This window comes from Stegostoma tigrinum, chromosome 8, assembly GCF_030684315.1.
Source record: "Stegostoma tigrinum isolate sSteTig4 chromosome 8, sSteTig4.hap1, whole genome shotgun sequence".
Classification (NCBI taxonomy): Eukaryota; Metazoa; Chordata; class Chondrichthyes; order Orectolobiformes; family Stegostomatidae; genus Stegostoma; species Stegostoma tigrinum.
Window position 1 is genome coordinate 64,034,761 of NC_081361.1, and position 20,429 is coordinate 64,055,189.

Here is a 20,429-nt window from a genome sequence, read left to right on the forward strand (position 1 = left end):
TGATTACATGCCATTCGCTAACTTAAATATTCACTCATTGCACCACTGACACATGTCAGCAGTTGTGTGTTGTATTCATGAGATGAAGTGCAGGAATTCACTCAAGCTCCTTCAACAGCACCTTCCAAATTCTACAACCTATATCTCTTTGTAACTTTATAATCCTCCTCACACCTTATCGTCTCAGCTTTGGATCCTTAGCATGCTAGATTACATGACCCCACAACTCTCAATGAGGCCATTAATAAAGATTGTAAATAGTTGTGACCACAGCATGGATTCTTGCTGTGTTGCCAAGATATTCTCCAAGAAGGAACAGCGTGTTTCCATTCACAATCGAGGCTAGATGTTAAACTTCAACTTGGTATGTGAAGGCTGCCAACAACTTTGGAATTAAATACTCACAAGTGTTGGGGTTTTGGAGCTAAAAATTTGAAAGTTAGTGAAAAAACAGCATGGAATAATATGCAATTTGAAAATCAGCTTACTTTTGTAAAGCTTTCAATTCGAAAAACGTTTACTGCAGTTTTCCTAATATTTACAAGTTGGGAAATTGTTTAACACACATAGCTTTGTGCAGTTGTTTGTGACTTGAACAAAAAAAAGAGTGTTACTGCAAGATTCAAATCCTTAATATTTGTCATCTGTTTTCAAAATGTTTTAGTCCTGTGCAGCTCTGCTGCAAATCTGGGTCACTATACCTTAGTGCTTTTTCCACCACAGACTGTCTTTCTGTCCATTCGTCCAGTCAGGATAAACAGTCTTCCAAGTGTGAAAAATGTGTTCTCTCCAAGTTCCACTGTTCAGCAGGCAATCTTAACACTTAGATAACAAAGTGTAGAGCTGGATGAACACAACAGGCCAGGCAGCATCAGAAGAGCAGGAAAGCTGACGCTTCAGGTCTGGCCCCTTCTTTGGAGTGTCCAGACCTGAAGCATCAGTTTTCCTGCTCTTCTGATGCTGCCTGGCCTGTTGCATTCATCCAGCTCTACACCTTGTTATTTCGGATTCTCCAGCATCGGCAGTTCCTACGATCACTCAATCTTAACAGTTAACCAATACTGCATAATCTGAGTTAACAAGGTGTGGGGCTGAATGAACACAGCAGGCCAAGCAGCATCTTAGGAGCAGGAAAGCTGACATTTCGGGCCTAAACCCTTCATCAGAAATTGGGGAGGGGAAGGGGGTTCTGAAATAATTAGGGAGAGAGGGGGAGGCGGATTGAAGATAGATAGAGGAGAAGATAGGTGGAGAGGAGACAGACAAATTAAAGAGGCGGGCACGGAGCCAGTAAAGGTGAGTGTGGGTGAGGAGGTAGGGAGGAGATAGGTCAGTCCAGGTAGGACAAACAGGTCAAGGAGGCAGGATGAGGTCAGTAGGTAGGAAATGGGGGTGCGCTTGAGATGGGAGGAGGGGATAGGTGAGAGGAAGAACAGGTTCGGGAGGCGGGGACGAGTTGGGCTGATTTTGGGATGTGGTGGGGGGAGGGGGGATTCTGAAGCTTGTGAAATCCACATTGATACCATTGGGCTGCAGGATTCCCGAGCAGAATATGAGTTGCTGTTCCTGCAACCTTCGGGATGGACATGTCGTGTAGCACTTCCTGCGGTTGCAGGGAAAAGTGCCAGGTGAGGTGGGGCTGGAGTGGAGTGTGGAGCAGACAAGGGAGTCACAGAGAGAGTGGTCCCTGTGGAAAGCATACAAGGGTGGGGAGGGAAAAATATCTTTGTTGGTGGGGTCGGATTGCAGATGACGTAAGTGTCAGAGGATGATGCGTGGGATCTAGAGGTTGGTGGGGTGGTATGTGAGGATGAGGGGGATTCTCTTTTGGTTGTTGTGGAGATGGGGTGTGAGGGCTAAGTTGCTTGAAATTTGGGAGACACAGTCGAAGGCGTTCTTGACCACTGCGGTGGAGGTGGGGGGGGGTGTGCGTTTGTGGTCCTTGAAAAACAAGGACATCTGAGATCTACGGGAGTGGAATGCCTCACCCTGGGAGCAGATGCGGCAGAGGTGAAGGAATTGGGAGTGGGGTTGGCATTTTTACAGGAAGGTGGGTGGGAGGTGGTGTATTCGAGGTAGCTGTGGGAGTCGGTGGGCTTGAAATGGATATCGATTTCTAGGTGGTTGCCCAAGATGGAGAAAGAGAGGTCCAGGAAGGTGTTAATGATAGTCCAGGTGAACATAATGTTGGGGTGGCAGATGTTGGTGAAGTGGATGAACCGTTCGAGCTCCTCGTGGGAGCACGAGTCGGAGCCAATACAGTCATCAATGTAACGGAGAAAGAGGTGGGGTTTGGGGCCTGTGTAGGTATGGAACCTACAAGGAGGCAGGCAAAGCTTGGGCCCATGCAGGTACCTATGGCCACCCACTTTGTCTGTAGGAAGTGGGAGGAATTGAAAGAGAAATTGTTGAGGGTGAGGACGAGTTCAGCCAAGCCGATGAGGGTGTTGGTGGAGGGGGACTGGTCGGGCCTGCGGGACAGGAAGAAGCGGAGGGCCTTGAGGCCATGTGTGTGGGGAATGCAGGTGTATAGGGACTGGACGTCCATGGTAAAAATGAGGTGTTGGGGACCAGAGAATTGAAAGTTCTGGAGGAGATGGAGGGCGTGGGTGGTGTCATGGACGTAGGTCGGGAGTTCCTGGGCCCAGGGGAAGGATAATGGAGCCCAGATAGGTGGAGATGAGGCAGGAGCAGGCAGAGACCAGGGCAGGTAGGTTTGTGGAGTTGGGAAGGAGATAGAAGCGGGCAGCGTGGGGTCGGGGAACAATGAGGTTGGAGGCAGTGGGTGGTAGGTCACCTGAGGTGATGAGGTTGTGGATGGTTTGGTGCTCAGGGGTGGGGTCATGATCCAGGGGACAGATTCTGGTGTCGGAGAGCTGGTGTGTGGCCTTGGCGATGTCGAGGTCAGTGTGCCATACTACCACTGAGTCTCCCTTGTCTGCGGGTTTGATGGTGAGGTTGGGATTGGAGCGGAGGGAGTGGAGGGCTGCCTGTTCTGCGGGGGGGGAAGAGGTTGGAGTAGATGAGAGGGGTGTAGAGGTTGAGGTGATTGATGTTTCGACAGCAGTTGGAGATGAAGAGGTCGAGGGAGGGTAGGGTGGTGTCCAGGAGGACTTGTGTTGGAGGCGGGAGAAGGGGGTCAGTGGATGGAGGGTTAGGCTCACGGTTAGAGAAGTAAGCATGGAGGTGGTGGCTGAAAAAGTGCTGGATGTCCAAGCGTGGCTGGTATTTGTTGATGTGTGGGTGGAGGGGAACAAAGGTGAGCCCCTTCCTGAGGACTGACCATTCGTCCTCAGTCAGGGGTGGTCTGGGGCGGGGTGGGGCAGGTGGGGATGGTGAAGATGCAGCTGTCTCCTCTGCAGCTGAACGTGGGCGGAGCAAGGTCGGCGTAGGTCGTGGACTGAACTGCGCTGGCATCAGCTGTGGGCAGAGTTGCGTCAGTGGTGGACGATCCCACCACCAAAGACATTTGTCCCTCCCCACCTTGTCTGCTTTCTGGAGAGACCATTCTCTCCGCAACTCCCTTGTCCACTCTACAATCCCCTCTCACCCCACCACACCTTGCACTTTCCCCTGCAGCTGCAAGAAGTGCTTCACCTGACCCTACACCTCCTCCCTCTCCCCAATCCCAGGCCCCGGTGACTTGGCACAACAAGCAGATGTCCACCTGCACATCTGCCAATGTGGTATACTGCATCCGCTGTACCCGTTCTGGCTTACTCTACATTGGGGAAACCAAGCGGAGGCTTGGGGACTATTTTGCAGAATACCTACATTGGGTTCGCAATAAACAACTTCACCTCCCGGTCACAAACCATTTTAACTCCCCCTCCCATTCCTTAGATGACACGTCCTTCCTGGGCCTCCTGCAGTGCCACAATGATGCCACCCGAAGGTTGCAGGAACAGCAACTCATATACCGCTTGGGAACCCTGCAGCCCAATGGTATCGATGTGGACTTCACAAGCTTCAAAATCTCCCCTCCCACCACTGCATCCCAAAACCAGCCCAACTCGTCCCCACCTCCCAAACCTGTTCTTCCTCTCACCTATTCCCTCCTCCCACCTCAAGCCACACCCGCACCTCCTACCTACTCACCTCATCATGCCCCCTTCTCCTGTCCATCCTCCGTGGACTGACCCATCTCCTCCCTACCTCCCCACCTTCACTCACCTTTACTGGCTCCATCCCCGCCTCTTTTACTTGTCTGTCTCCTCTCTACCTATTTTCTCCTCCATCTGTTTTGCATAATCTGAGCCTGTACCACTGTCAACTTGTTGAATTCAAAAGGTGAGAAAGGGGAATTTCCAATATTGACTGCAATTCAATCTTGATGGGTTTCATGTTGAGGAACTGAGGCTGTTGAGTGCATGCGTACAACTCACCTTAAGGAGTGGTTAGATAAAATTCTAGAATGGTGGGTGGATAAATAACAATCAGATAACTCTCCCAAATTTTTTAATTTTATCTTTTTTTCTATTCCCGAAGCTGTATCAAAAATGTGTACAGAAAACATCTAGTTCAATTTCAATTAATTTTCTGCATTACAAATGTACCACTAAAGTAAAGGCTAAAGGAGTTACTTCACACAGGCCAACAAGGGAGCTTTGATTTGTCTGGTCTGATCTGATCTCAATTGTCTCAAACAATACAGAAGGCATATGAAATTTTTGATAGCTTACAAATACAGAAATTACACTCATTTATTTATTAGACTTCAATTCTACTTTTATAATTGATTATAGTAGCTCGTCTCCAAATTCATCAGATACAAGTACAATATGGTTCCACTGTTGAGAGACCAAGTATGGATATAGTTGGATACGACCACACCATTACTGAACCCAAAAAGCTAAAATTCCATTAAAAATTTGGAAACTTCCTACATAATAAATAACTGCTCTCAAACATGTCCATTAAACATGACAATGCTCATTCTGCCTCAAGAAATAGCACGTCTAAGAAAACGTTTTCTCATAGCTGAAGCTACGCAAAGCAACCAAAAATGCAAAAATAGTGTGTAAATAACCACAAATATTTATGGTTGGAATCCATAAACATGGTTATGCATCGAAGCTTATCACTTTCATAGAAATTCCCAGCTATTCAGAATTCGCATACCACTGGACAAATCCAGGTACTGACATTTGGAATTCTTCTAATTGCCAGAATAAATCAAAGCAACACCTATATAAAAAAATTATGGCTCAACGGTTAGCACTGTTGCAGAACGGCAGTCGGGACCCAGGTTCGACTGCTGCCTTGGGCGACTGTCTACATGGAGTTTGCACATTCTCCCCACGTCTACACAGTTTTCCTCCAGGTGCCCTGGTTTCCTCTCAGTCCAAAGATGTGCAGGTTAGGTGGACTGGCCGTGGGAAATGCAGGGTGGAGGTGGGATGCTCTAATAGACAGATGATGTGGGCTCAATGGGTCAAGTGGCCTGCTTCCACCCTGTAGGGATTCTATAATAATTTTAAATTTCAGAGGTGTAAAGAATTAAGTGAGGAAAATATTAAAAACATAACCCTACAATTCTCCAAGTTAATAAAATCTGAAATTCCTCTGCTATTTTAGAAGAAGTGTTTACAATAAAAGAGCGATTGGAAAGTTAGAAATCCTTGCTGCTCAGAATGGAGACCATGGTCCTAGCAGTGCTATGGCACTCATGTCTTCCTTTCCTTCAGTGCTGATACACATCAAGAATTGACCAATGGCCATTTCTTCCCCTTCCCATGTCTGTTAACCATGAGGTGTCTTCTCTACAAGGATGTTAGATCAAAGGATTCCCCTGTGCTGTTAAATTCCAAGGTCCCACACTCGTACAGCCAAATGCCTTATTGTTTTTAAAAACAAAGGCAGATGGAAGATTTTAAAAAGCAAAACATTAAGTGCCTTTAAAACTAAAAACACAATAATGTAATTACAAGCATTGTGGCTATACAAGAACAGATGCTTAAATTGAAAATCACATTTGCACATGATTTTACAAATGAACAATTAAGATGCAAGATTTGGAGTTACAACCTAAAGTATCAACTGACAAGCAAGTTCAAGTTCTCACATGGTGAGTTTGAACAAACGTCACGATTGGGAAGTGGGAGAGAAATGTTTACAGATCCTTCTCAAGCTATTCAAGTAAAATTCCCCAAATAAGTTGCTTGAAGAAGTCACTGGTAACTTGTGTCCAGGTATTTTTAGCCCAGAGGAAAAGATAGCAAGTATCCATGGCAAATATATGATACACTGACAATATTCTAAGACGCATATCATTTTTTCGTACTGCACCATGACAATTTTTGAGCACCAATCATTTGTTTGTCATTGACTAAGGTTGTTGCACTGAACAAATAATTATTCAGCATGTCACCTAACATTGTAACCCACACGGAGGCATCCATTTCATGACTGATTGGAGGGACAATTTGCAGACAAGTGAAAAATATAAATAGGTAGATGAGTGGCTAAAATTAGTTACCCCATAGAGGAACCAGAAGGCAGAAATTAACGCCTGTTGAAATAATAGAATTTATTTAACATTGGTAGGCTATCCCACAACAGTGCAGATGTGATTTCCCACAAGATGAGAGTGTTCAATGTTATACTTCTGGATTTATTCAGAAAGTTAAAAAAAAGTTCATACACTAAATTTAACAGTGAAATAATACAAGAATAAATCAAAAAATGGCTTCAGACAAGGCTCTAAAGCTCAGAAATATAAGACGGTAGTAGTTGGTTAACTTAAAATTCATCTGAATATCGATGTTTTGTAGCTATATCACCAGTCAGCTTTTCTTGGGCTTCCTTCATGGCAAACACCACTATATTTAAAAGCAGAAAAGAAAAGATTAATAAAGGTTAACACAAATCATAAGAGACAAAAATTGGTAACTTCAGTCTATTTGGAAAGAGTCCTCAAATGAGTAACATCTATTTTTAATATATATTTTAGGATTTTCATGTTATGCATGCTACTCGTCAAATCTGATGAAAACTCTCTATTCACCAGGTATTACAATTAGATGGATATGTGCAAGTTCCAAGAGCTTTTAAACGGCAGTTAAATTTGAAAGGTTAATTTGTTTGTTATTTAGAAATTAATTTAAATTATCATCTTTTCCATCTTCTTGATCTATGCTTCTGGAAGAATGACCATTAGGGTGTGCCTTAAAATGCAAGGTTTCAAAGGGAGGATTAACAAGCTTTTTCACTGCACAGAGCATTCCACAATCAGACACTTTTAATTTGTTCAGGGACATAGGCAGTACTGTTTCATCATTTGTTGCTGTCGAACTTGTTGGTTCTCTAGACCAGTTTTGAGGGCAGTTAAAAGTCAACCACTTTGCTGTGGTCTGGAGTTACAAATAGACCAGGCCGGGTAAGGATAGCAGCTTTCCATCTCATAAGGACATGAGTGAACCATATGGGTTCTTAACAACACGTAACAATGTCTTCATGCTAATCATTCGGTACTTCCCGTAGAAAGGAAGAGTCATGTCAAGCTAGGTATGTGCTCTTGCATGTCAGTTATAGGATGGCTGTACGGGAGACTTGAGAGACCTTCATGTGCCACTGATGGAATTATTTGACATTGTTGTTGTCTAATGATTTTTAACTCCAGTTTTTTGTTGAATTCAAATTCTGCCATCTACCATAGTGGCATTCAAACCCAAGTCCCCAGAAAATTATTCTGGGTCTCCAGTGATTTTTTTAAATCCAGTGAAAATAAGACAACAATGTCCTCTTCCCCTATGCCCTCCATATTCAATGTTGACACGTAAACACATTCTAGAAGGTAAGCTCTGATCAAGAGTTGGAACTACTGGATCATTTCATTCGCACAGCTTTAAACTTCTCCCAACCCAGTTGAAACTACTAACTTACCACAGCTTAGGATCAAACTATTTTTAAAAATTAATTCATAGGATGTAGGAGTTGCCGGTTAAGACAGCCTTTATTGCCTCTCCCTGATTGCCCTGAAAAAGGCAGAGATAAATTGCCTCTGTGTCAACACCTGTACGGCGCATTTACCAAGTAGGCCACGGGGGATGTTTTACATGGTTTCTTTGACATTTCATCATATGTAAACCAACTTCTTTTTTAAAAAAAAAGCTGTCAAATCCAGGGAGGACAAAATTCTCTGGAGTAAACAACGTCAAATAATTCCATCAGTGGCACACGAAGGTCTCTCAAGTCTCCCGTACAGCCATCCTATAACTGACATGCAAGAGCACATACCTAGCTTGACATTACTCTTCCTTTCTATGGGAAGTACCTGACTACTGTTCAGCAACTCATTTTTTGGTAACAAGAATCAAGGCATGGACACCAAGGAAGAAAAAAAATGTTTCTGTGAAGATACAAGTGAACACTCGCTGTGTACTTACCTTGGTCAGCAGAACTGTAGAAATATTTGTATTTGGGATTTCCATTTTGATTGATGATCTCTGGATGAACTTCACCACTGGGATCTACAATGTAATCAAGAGTAAAACAAAATTAAGAGAGAAATTTCGCATATCTTAATTATTAACAGGCCAATAACAATTGTTACTTGCTAGAATTTGATTATTCTAACATTTACTCTTCAAAGAAAATAGGAATATTTAATCTGTCCACTTGCCTATTGTTAGTATGTCCCCATATTTTAGTAAACCATTAGCATATATTCAAAATCTCATTGGCTTAACTGTTAGTTCCTATAACTGTCTGATATTATGGTAACAAAACTGAATGTAATTTGGTAAACTTTATTCATGACTTCTTGTTTTAGAAGGGAGTTGATTTATGTTTACTACTGAGCCATTAATCATAAATATCCAAATATCAGTTTTGCTGAGTCAAACTCCAATTAACAACATATCAAAATTATCTTCACCACATGAAGAAGCAATAGTTAAAAACAAAAGACTCAGTCCCGTTTGCTCAATGGCAACCATGAATAGGCAATAAATTATTACTTCAATAAGGATTCTCATATCTCCATAATGAGTAAGGGGTCATCTATTGCATCTTCCATGCACAGGTGCACGGAAATTTGAAGTCTACAAGATTTGAGAAAGAAGCTGGAATTCAACTGATCATGAAGATAGTGGAAGTAAACATGACAATAAAATTTCAATAGGAAAATGGATCGACACTTGAAACAAGTAAACTTACAAAGCTGCAACATTTGAATAGGGGAATGGGGCTGATGTGACTCGCTCTCCAAACAAAAATATGTACATGATGGGCCAAATGGCCTCCTTCAGCACCGTAATAACACAAAAGCATTGTAAATTAATATTGGAAAAATAAGCAAAAAACTCTGCATTGAAAACAGATGAACTTTAGAGCCAAGTGCTGGTCAACAGTGTTACCATCACTTTTAAAGATTAACAATCAAGTCCACCCAACAGCAAAAAATCCAGTTGTGGAGTAATTAAATCAAGAAAGTTGGTCCAAAATAAGTTTGATTTTCTACATTTACAAGTAGTAATCGTAGGCTTAAATTTAACACATCATTCTACGTCGTATTATAAATCATTGAAGTTTAGAACTGCAGGGAGGACGCACAGATCTTGACAAACCCCTACCTGCACCCCCAGAATTCCTCACTTCAACGGTGCTAATGCAGAAACATGCCAAGCTGAAGCCTTAGATGATGCTTTTTTCTTACCCAAAAATAAGATCCTAGGTATGTAGCCTCCATCCGGACTAAAGAGTGAATCAGTTGGCTCCTCCTCATCCTACAAAAACAGAAACAAATACGCTCATTTTTTTCCGCTACTCAATATTAAATAGCACATTATTTTAAACCCATACAACATTGTATGAGCAGATTTAGAAGAACATTGCATTCAGTCTTCATCCTCTTACAAGGCAAGTGATATTGAAACTTCTCTACAACTTTGAGGAGGGTTACAAAAGTGATTCCCTTCTCAAATTATCTTTACAACTCAGGCTTAAAAGACCAGGTGTACTGACTTTAGGAATGCTGAAATTGGGGCGAGAAATAATTTTAAAAGGCCTGTATTATGTTCCCACTGATACACAGGAGAGGACAGTAGGTGACAGACACAGTTGTTTATGGGCAATCTTTAGCTCACCTACGAAACAAGTTGTAGGCATATGCAGCGAATGCCTATTGTTTACATAATCTCAAAGAAAAAGAGCTGGTTAATTCCTTGCTGAGGAAAATCGGCAAAACATCGGACCTGATTAAAAAAGGTAGGTAACTAACAAGTGATATAAACATGTCTTCTTAGATCAGTTTTGATTGCTGAAGAAGTTCAGAGAATCATAGAATCCATATAGTGTAGAAGCAGGCCATTCAGCCTATCAAGTCCACAGTGATCCTCTGAAAAGCATCCCACCCATTCCCAAGCCCCTACCCTATCCCTGTAACTCTAGATTTCCCATGGCTAATCCACGTAATCTGCACATCTTTGGGCTGTGGGGGGGGCCATGGAAGCGTGGTGAGAATGTTGCCTGAGGGGTGGATTCAAACCCAAGTCCCTGACGCTGATGCAGCAGTGCTAACCACTGAGCCACTGTGCCGCCCCGGGAAGAATTCTCCTTATCTTTTTTCACTACTTGGCCTTGTTTTATAAAAATACACTATTTTTCAGTAATATTTTTTAAAATCTCTCCCTTAAAGTTAAATAGCAGCTACATGACAGTGGGTACCGAATTCAGGCGCTTCAGACATTGTGGCGTTAATCAGGCAATCTTGTAGGATTGGATGACGTTTACCACTCCATCCTATTCATGAGGCTAAGGGACAGAGATTCTTACCTCTATATTCACCATAACAAAGTTATGAGCCATTTCTGAGATTTCCTTAGAATCAGCAAACTTGGGTTTCAGCGCTAATTGACAAAGAAATGAAAAGAAATTACTCAATTCCACCTGTCCACAATGGCAACTAAGTTAAGAGCATCCAGAGTATTTGTCCATTTATTTGGTTTATATTTGAAAGAAATAAATTCTAAATCTTAAATCAGATTCTAAACAAACATTGGAACCCACCTTTACATGCACCACACCAGCTTTTGTGTATAATCAACATCAATGGTAAGCCACTAAAAAAATGAAACAGTAGCCTTTTAATGTCTTGTTGAGTAAATATTTCTTGACTAATCACCATAATGGCTACATTTTCCATAGGAATATCAAGCTAAAATAAATTTTCAAATAACGCAAGCTTAAAATTAAATCCATATCACTGACCAAACAAACGTCACAATTCTTATAAATGTCGTTGTTGCTTTATCTATCCAAGAGGACACAGTAGACATTGTTAATAATAAATGCTATTTATCAAGTGTTAATCTGGACACTGAAAGCCACTGGCAAACTATTCTGCCTACTCAACAGCTAGTCAGATATAGAGACAGACACAAACCTTCTTTGAAGGGTCACTGAGTAAGGAGTAGTATTGGGAACCATGGCTAATTCTTCTCTCTCAATATAGCAGCACCAAGGTCAACTGCAAACTCAGTTTAAAACAAAAATCAAGTAGGTCAGCAAAGTTCAGAAATTGAACCTTCTTTGTAGGGTTCAGTTGTACACTACCTTTACTAGTTGAATCAATTGAAGGACCTCACAGCTGGTACTTGAAAATACCAGATGCCAGTCCAGTGATAATTGGTGATAGCAAATACATTAGATGATGAGAAAAGGCTGCATATCTTAGCTATTCACGCCACAGACTCTCTGCATTACAAGTGATGTATGTCTTGGCATGCCATTTTATTTACATGTGGAAAATTGCCCGAATATGTCCTGTACACGTTTAGCAGAGCAAATCTAACATAGCCAAATTATCAGTTTTTCCGCCACCTTTGCCTCCTCTCCACCTATCTTCTTTTCTCTCCGCCTCCCCCTCTCTATTCCAGAACCCTCTCCCCATCCCCCTCACTGATTAAAGGTCTAGGCCCGAAACATCAGCTTTTGTGCTCCCGAGATGCTGCTTGGCCTGCTGTGTTCATCCAGCTCCACACTTTGTTATCTTGGATTCTCCAGCATCTGCAGTTCCCATTATCTCTCATAGCCAATTATCACATCTTTCTACTCTCGATCATCAAAAAGTGATGGATGGTGTCATCAACAGTGCTGTCAGGCAGCTCTTGCTTAATGACAACCTGTTCACTGACACTCAGTTTGTGTCCCATTCAAGCCAGTGAGGTCCTGACTCATTAAACTTTGGTTCGAAAAGGGACAAAAGATGTTGTGATTGGTTTGCTTGCTGAGCTGGTTCGTTGTTCTGCAGACATGTCATTACCCTGCTGGGTAACATCATCAGCACAGCCTCCGATGAGGCACTGTCGTGTTTTCCTGCCTGATACTTAGGTTTTACTGGGGTCTCTTGAGCTGGGTTACTTCACTTCCGGGTTTCCGTTGTAGTGGAATATATCGAGGGTCTAGCTCTGTGTTTGTTGATGGCCTTCTTAGTGGAGAACCAGGCCAGTAGGAATTCCTGTGCTTCTCTCTACTCTGCTTGTCCCAGGATGCTGGTGTTGTCCCAATCAAACTGGTGGTTTTCGTTATCCATCTGGATGGAGATGCATGACTATTGGTCGTGTTGGTTTGTTGCTAGTTGGTGCTCATGTACTTCTGTGGCTAATTTTTTTTCCTATCTGCCCAATATAATGTTTGTCACAGACTTTGCAGGAAATTTTGTATTATAACATTGGTTCTGACCACAGTGGGTAAGAGGTCTTTGCTTCAGGTTAACAGTTGGCAGAGAGTTGATGTGGGTTTTGTGTGCTACTTTGATGCTCAGTGGTCATAGGAGTCTTGTGGTCAGTTCAGGTATGTTCTTGACATATGGTACTGTGATGAGGGTGTTAGGGCGTGCAGTATCTTCCTGTTGTAGTGTGTGTAACAGGCATCGCCTACCCAGTCGTACAGGTATCTGTTGACCTTGAATACTTGGAAGGAGGCACTCTTCTTCGTTTTGGCATAGGTCCGGGTTGCTGCAGTGTTTTCATGCAACTTTGTTTGTGACTGTTGGGCTAGTTACTGTTGAAATTCGGCACCTGGTCAGTGTGTGTAGTTTTACTGTGTACTTTCATCAGGAATTCCCTGTTAGTCCTGCATTCTACCATGATGTCCAGGAGTGGGAGCTTTTTGTTCTTTTCCTCTTCCCTGGTAAATTTGATCCCAGTGAGAGAGCGTTCTTTATTAGTTGGTATATCTCCTCTAGTTTGATCCTAGGACAGGCAAAGCAGAGAGAAGCACAGAAATTTCTAGAGGTCTGGTTCTCCACTACAGCCATCAACCACAGAGCGAGACCCTATATATACTCCACTGCAAAGGAAAACCAGAAGTGACAACTCAATGGACACCAGAGTTTAAATACCAGGCGGGAAAACACAACAGCGTTTCATTGGAGGCTGCACTGATGATGTGACCCACCAGGGTAATGAAACATCTGCGGAACAATGAATGAGCTCGGCCAGCAAACCAACCACAACATCCACAATGTGAGCTACAAATTTCTCACAAACCTCAGGGACAAAAGAGCTGAATTCCAGAGGTGAGGTGAGTGTGGCTATCCTGGACATCACAGCAACATTTGACCAAGTGTGGCTCAAGGAATTCATACAAAACTGGAGTCAACGGGTATTGGGGGGGGGTGGTATTTCCAGCTCTGGTTGGAGTCACACCTGGTATACGGAAATTAGTTGTGGGGGTTCAAGTCTGTCACAGATGGACAGGAATTCCTCAGGGTAGTATCTTTGGTCCAACTATATTCAGCTGCTTCAAAGATCTTCCCTCCATCACAAAGTAAGAAATGAGAACGTTCACTAATGACTGCACAATGCTTCAAAAGGAGCTTCTGGTTCATGTCCAAATGCACCAAGATCTGGACAATATTCAGGCTTGCACTGACAAATGGCAAGTAATATTCATACCAACAAGTACCAGACAATGACCATCTCAAACAAGAGAATCTATCACCCCTTCACATTCATTTGCAACACCACCTGATTCCCCTACCGTTAACATCCCAAGGATGACCAGTCACCAGGAATTGAATGGGATTAATTATATAAACCCTGTGGCTACAAGGTCAGAGGCTAAGACCCTTGTAGCAAGGAACTCACCTTGTGACTAAGCCTGATCACCATCTACAAGGCACAAGTCAAAAGTGTGATGGAATACTCCCCACTTGCCAGAAGAGAGCAGCACCAACTCACAAGAAGCTTGATATGATTCGAAATAAAACATGTCCACTTGATTGGCACTACATTCACAAGCATTCATCCCCTCCATTAGTAGCAACCATGTGTCCTATTTAGACAACAGACAACAGACAACAGGTGCAGGAGCAGGACATTCGACCCTTCGAGCCAGCACCACCATTCATTATGATCATGGCTGATCATCCACAATAAATGTCCTGTTCCTGCCTTATCCCCATAACCCTCGATTCCACTATCTTTAATAGTCGTATCCATCTCTTTCTTGAAAGTATCCAGAGACTTGGCCTCCACTGTCTTCTGGGGCAGAGCACTCCATATATCCACCACTCTCTGGGTGAAGAGGGTTTTCCTCAACTCTCCTCTAAATGGCCTACCCCTTATTTTTAAACTCTGTCCTCTGGTTCTGGACTCACCCATCAGCCGAAACATGCTCCCTGCCTCCAGAGTGTCCAATCCCTTAATAATCTTATACATCTCACTCAAGATCCCCTCTCATCCTTCTGAACTCAAGTCTATACAAACCCAGTTGCTCCAATCTTTCTACATATGATAGTCCTGCAATTTCGGGAATTGACCTCGTGAATCTACACTGCACTCCCTCAATAGCCAGAATGTCCTTCCTCAAATATGGAGGCGAAAACTGCACACAATACTCCAGGTGCAGTCTCACCAGGGCCCTGTACAGCTGCAGAAGGAGCTCTTTGCTCCTATACTCAATTCCTCTTGTGATGAAGGCCAGCATGCCTTCAGTTTCTTCACTCTCTGCTGTACTGGCATGCTTGCTTTCATTGACTTATGTTCAAGAACATCTAGGTCTCGTTGTACGTCCCCTTTATCTAACTTGACTCCATTGAGATACTAACCTGCCTTTCTGTTCTTGCCACCAAAGTGGATAACCTCACATTTATCCATATTAAACTGCCATGCATCCATCCACTCACCTAGCCTGTCCAAGTTATCCTGCGTTCTCATAATATCCGCCTCACATTTACAACTTGAACTGCAGAAATTTACGAAGGTTCCTTTGACTGCATTTTCCAAACTTTTAATCATCATCTAGAATGTCAGTTGCAGCAGATATACGGGAACACCAACACATAAACTCCCCTCCGAGGTGGTCACCATCTAGAGTTGGAAGGAAATATATTGTTGTTTCTTCAGTGCTGCGGGGTCAAAATCCCAGAACTCCATCTCCAAAGTACTATGGGCATACCTACACCAAACTGACTGCATCACATGGAAGACAGCTTACCACCACCGTCAAGGGGAAGTTGGGATGGGAAATAAATGCTGGTCCAGCCAGTGAAGTCCATGCCCCATGAGTGAAGCAAATTGTAAAAGTAGTTGAGAAAGACAGTTACATCAAAAAGTCAACTTAAAAATTATGCTTCTTTGTATTTTCCCTTGCTGACAAACAAAAGCAAAAGCTACACTGAAAGACATCGCTAGGGCATTGCATTACAACAAAACTGTCATGGTGCCACAAAATGATAAAACAGAGATTCATATGTTCATTTGGCAACTAGCTGCTGAACCAGCCAAATCAGGAAAGTTATGGATTTCAACTCTAGCCTTTTCAGTCTATTTGACCACTCAAACATACCACCTGAGTTCCTTTCTCTGGGACCCTACTACACTGATGACCCACAGACCCTGCTCAGTTATCTTTATCTACAGACAAACAGTCTACTGGCATTCATAGTTGTTGCTTAAACACAAAGTAACATTTTTGGAAACTGGGATGGAGTTGCTGTCTGATTTGGGCATAAATAGTAGCAATTGTCAACAATCTCACAGACTTATGGTTTTTATAATCAATTTGCCTACTGCAACTATTGCTGTTTGAGTGCAAAACAGCTCTCCTTTTAGAAAGGTAAATACTGGCACCTTGTGGCAAGATACCTGCAAAAATGATATCAGTGATCATGGGAACTGCAGATGCTGGAGAATCCAAGATAACAAAGTGTGAAGCTGGATGAACACAGCAGGCCAAGCAGCATCTCAGGAGCACAAAAGTTTGTGAAGCTGGATGAACACAGCAGGCCAAGCAGCATCTCAGGAGCACAGATGCTTTTGTGCTCCTGAGATGGTGCTTGGCCGGCTGTGTTCATCCAGTTTCACACTTCGTTACCTGCAAAAATGAGATCTTTCAAACTGCAGGAAATAATACTTTCAGGAAAGGCATGATAAAATAACCAGTCCTACTGTTTGCACCTCTTCCTACAGCTAGACTAAATTATCAAACCCAAAACACGTACATGTTCCACAAATTTGGCAATGAATCAAACATAAAGCAGGCAGCATGCTGACAGAAAAGTTATACCTGATTATGTTTCATTTAAGAATTACATTTTAATAAAATCACATTAAGACATACTGACAAATTTGGCTCTTTGATATTCCAGGAGGAAGCCAGTCAATTGCCAACTAAATATACAAAGTTTAAAATCACAAATTCCAAGTCAGAAGTTGAACAGGAAGTTTCTACTTAGCTTTGCATACCTGGCTTCTGCTTCTTTTTTTCCATCATCCAGTGTTCTCCAGTGAATGTGGTCTCCAAATCCTGAAAAAAGGTTGCCATTCCTATGAATTTCCATCTCTGACAAATTGTTAGAGACAAACGTCGACACCTAAAACCTCATACAATGTTATTTTAATATCTCAATTCAATGGAATTGGATCATTTAAATTTGTTTGGTATTCATTATACACACTACCGTGCGCGTAACGATTGTTTTCTTCATTGGCAATTCTTTAGAGTGTGGGACACTAGAAGACAAAAATGGAAATTAAGTAAACTATTTGCTGCTGGACCTGTTACCTATCAAGGTCTTCACCATTTCCGGTCAACGACTGGGTCCAAATGACAAAAATAGAGGAGTTATAGAACAGAGATAATAAAGTGTGGAGCTGGAAGAACACAGCAGCCCAAGCAGCATCTCAGGAGCACAAAACCTGACGTTTCGGGCCTTGTCCCTTCAACAGAGAGGGGGATGGGGAGAGGGAACTGGAATAAATAGGGAGAGGGGGGGAGGCGGACCGAAGATGGAGAAAAGAAGATAGGTGGACAGGAGAGTATAGGTGGGGAGGTAGGGAGGGGATAGGTCAGTCCAGGGAAGACGGACAGGTCAAGGAGGCGGGATGACGTTAGTAGGTAGGAGATGGAGGTGCGGCTTGAGGTGGGAGGAAGGGATGGGTGAGAGGAAGAACAGGTTAGGGAGTCAGAGACAGGCTGGGCTGGTTTTGGGATGCAGTGGGTGGAGGGGATGAGCTGGGCTGGTTGTGTGATGCAGTGGGGGGAGGGGACAAACTGGGCTGGCTTTGGGATGCAGTGGGGGAAGGGGAGATTTTGCAGCTGGTAAAGTCCACATTGATACCATTGGGCTGCAGGGTTCCCAAGTGGAATATGAGTTGCTGTTCCTGCAACCTTCGGGTGGCATCATTGTGGCACTGCAGGAGGCCCATGATGGACATGTCAGCTAAAGAATGGGAGGGGGAGTTAAAAGGGGGAGGGATCGCAACTGGGACGTGCAGTTGTTTATTATGAACCGAGCGGAGGTGTTCTGCAAAGCGGTCCCCAAGCCTCTGTTTGGTTTCCCCAATGTAGAGGCAGCCACACCGGGTACAATGGATACAGTATACCACATTGGCAGATGTGTAGGTGAACCTCTGCTTAATGTGGAAAGTCATCTTAGGGCCTGGGATGGGGGTGAGGGAGGAGTTGTGGGGGCAAGAATACACCTCCTCCCACCCACCCTGCTGCAAAAATTCCATCCCCTATTCCCAATTCCTCCGCCTCTGCCACATCTGCTCCCAGAATGAGGCATTCAAGGACCACAACTTTCCCCCACACAGTGGTTGAGAATGCCCTTGAGCGCGTCTCCCGCATTTCCCGCAACACATCCCTCACACCCCGCCCCCGCCACAACCACCCAAAGAGGATCCCCCTCGTTCTCGCACACCATCCCACCAACCTCCGGATACAACGCATCGTCCTCCAACACTTCCGCCATCTACAATCCGACCCCACCACCCAAGACATTTTTCCATCCCCATCCTTGTCTGCCTTTCGGAGAGACCACTCTCTCCGTCACTCCCTTGTTCGCTCCACACTGCCCTCCAACCCCAACACACCTGGCACCTTCCCCTGCAACCGCAGGAAGTGCTACACTTGCCCACACACCTCCTCCCTCACCCCCATCCCAGGCCCCAACATGACTTTCCACATTAAGCAGAGGTTCACCTGCACATCTGCCAATGTGGTACACTGTATCCACTGTACCCGGTGTGGCTTCCTCTACATTGGGGAAACCAAGCAGAGGCTTGGGGACTGCTTTGCAGAATACCTCCGCTGGGTTCGCAATAAACAACTGCACCTCCCAGTCGCAAACCATTTTAACTCCCCCTCCTATTCTTTAGATGACATGTCCATCATGGGCCTCCTGCAGTGCCGCAATGCTGCCACCCGAAGGTTGCAGGAACAGCAACTCACATTCTGCTTGGGAACCCTGCAGCCCAACGGTATCAATGTGGACTTCACCAGCTTCAAAATCTCCCCTTCCCCCACCGCATCCCGAAGCCAGCCCAGTTTGTCCCCTACCCCCACTGCATCACACAACCAGACCAGCTCATGCCCTGCCTCCACTACATCCCAAAACCAGTCCAACCTGTCTCTGCCTCCCTAACCTGTTCTTCCTCTCACCCATCCCTTCCTCCCACCTCAAGCCGCGCCTCCCTAACCTGTTCTTCCTCTCACCCATCCCTTCCTCCCACCTCAAGCCGCACGTCCATTTCTTACCTACTAACCTCATCCCACCTCCTTAACCTGTCCGTCTTCCCCTGGACTGACCTATCCCCCTCCCTACCTCCCCCCACCTATACTCTCCTCTCCATCTTCGGTCCGCCTCCCACTCTCTCCCTATTTATTCCAGTTCCCTCTCCCCATCCCCCTCTCTGATGAAGGGTCTAGGCCCGAAACGTCAGCTTTTGTGCTCCTGAGATGCTGCTTGGCCTGCTGTGTTCATCCAGCCTCACATTTTATTATCTTGGATTCTCCAGCATCTGCAGTTCCCATTATTTCTGAGTTCTAGATCAGAATGACTAATCAAATGCGAGAAAGATTGACAGAGGTAACGGATTAGCCATAGACACACGATTTTTTGCGTTTCCACGGTTTTCAATTAAACCACATCAAAGCCATCGTTTAAATAAAACAAATATAAACTAACCCACCTCTTCCAAGACTTTCGCTCCCATATGTTTGAAAGCAGATCAGAAGAATGTTAAGGAGGACGAGATACAGGTACCTTTGCAGCTTCATTATCGGCTCTGACCCTCTCGCCAGTAACTCAAGGAAAGTAGAAGCTCAGAGGAAGTGACGCATTAGCAGTTCTTACTATTTCTGACGCATCAGAACGCCGTGTAACCCATTCTGTTCGGAATCGTGCCGCGGAGTCTTTTGCGGATATGCAAGCCTTCAGTTCAACGCATCGTCCAAATGGTAACATCTCAAGATATACATGTACTGTACAAGAATTAGTTAATAAATTCTATCGGAAGGTGCTTCGCTCGTGAGATATTTACTTGATATGCACAAATCTCCGCATGGTAATATTTAGCAACATATTAAAATAAGCAACTTGTTTTTACACGGTCACTTTAACGTAAAATATCCAAAGTACAGCCACCAATGGTGGAACAATTAAGATCAAGATGATCCAGAGACCTGGTCGCGCTGTATGGGATTCAGCAAGTCAGAAGATTGTGCGTGCAAGGCCCACTCCAGGTCTAAACAAAAGCGTGAGACTGGATGGGCTACCCAGCAACTACTTAGGCATGGACATGACAACATAAAAACCAGCGTTGTCAATCCTGCAAAATCCTCTTTACTGAGGTCCAGGGGTATGTGCCAAAACTGGGAATGCTGTCCCACAGCAGTGAAGCAGCATCTTCACCTGAAGTACTCTCAGAATCATACCTTATAGACAATATTCCAGATGCCACTGTCAACGTGCCTGGATATATCCTGTCCTACTGACAGAACAGACTCACCAGAAGTGAAAACAATGGAAAGAGTTGCCCTCTGGCAGTCCTCAAGATTGACTCTGTACCCCATGAAGTCTCTTGACATCAGACCAAACATGAGCAAGGAAACAGCCTTCTGATTACCACCAACTAACCCCACACCTTCTTCAGCACTCCTCTGCTAATGAATGAGTACTCCTTTATGCTGAAAAC

General features: G+C 44.0%; 1 protein-coding gene across 1 annotated transcript; it reads right to left on the bottom strand.

The window, feature by feature from the left end:
• Nucleotides 1–4,445: 4,445 nt before the first annotated feature.
• On the bottom strand, nt 4,446–19,568 carry txndc12 (thioredoxin domain containing 12 (endoplasmic reticulum)). The gene is made up of 7 exons (XM_059647941.1): nt 19,425–19,568; nt 16,695–16,755; nt 11,011–11,063; nt 10,777–10,850; nt 9,659–9,728; nt 8,388–8,471; nt 4,446–6,821 (listed from the first exon to the last, which is right to left on the bottom strand). The coding sequence occupies exons 1-7, from the start codon at nt 19,510–19,512 to the stop codon at nt 6,742–6,744; spliced, it is 510 nt and encodes a 169-aa protein (XP_059503924.1). The 5' UTR covers nt 19,513–19,568; the 3' UTR covers nt 4,446–6,741.
• Nucleotides 19,569–20,429: the final 861 nt, after the last annotated feature.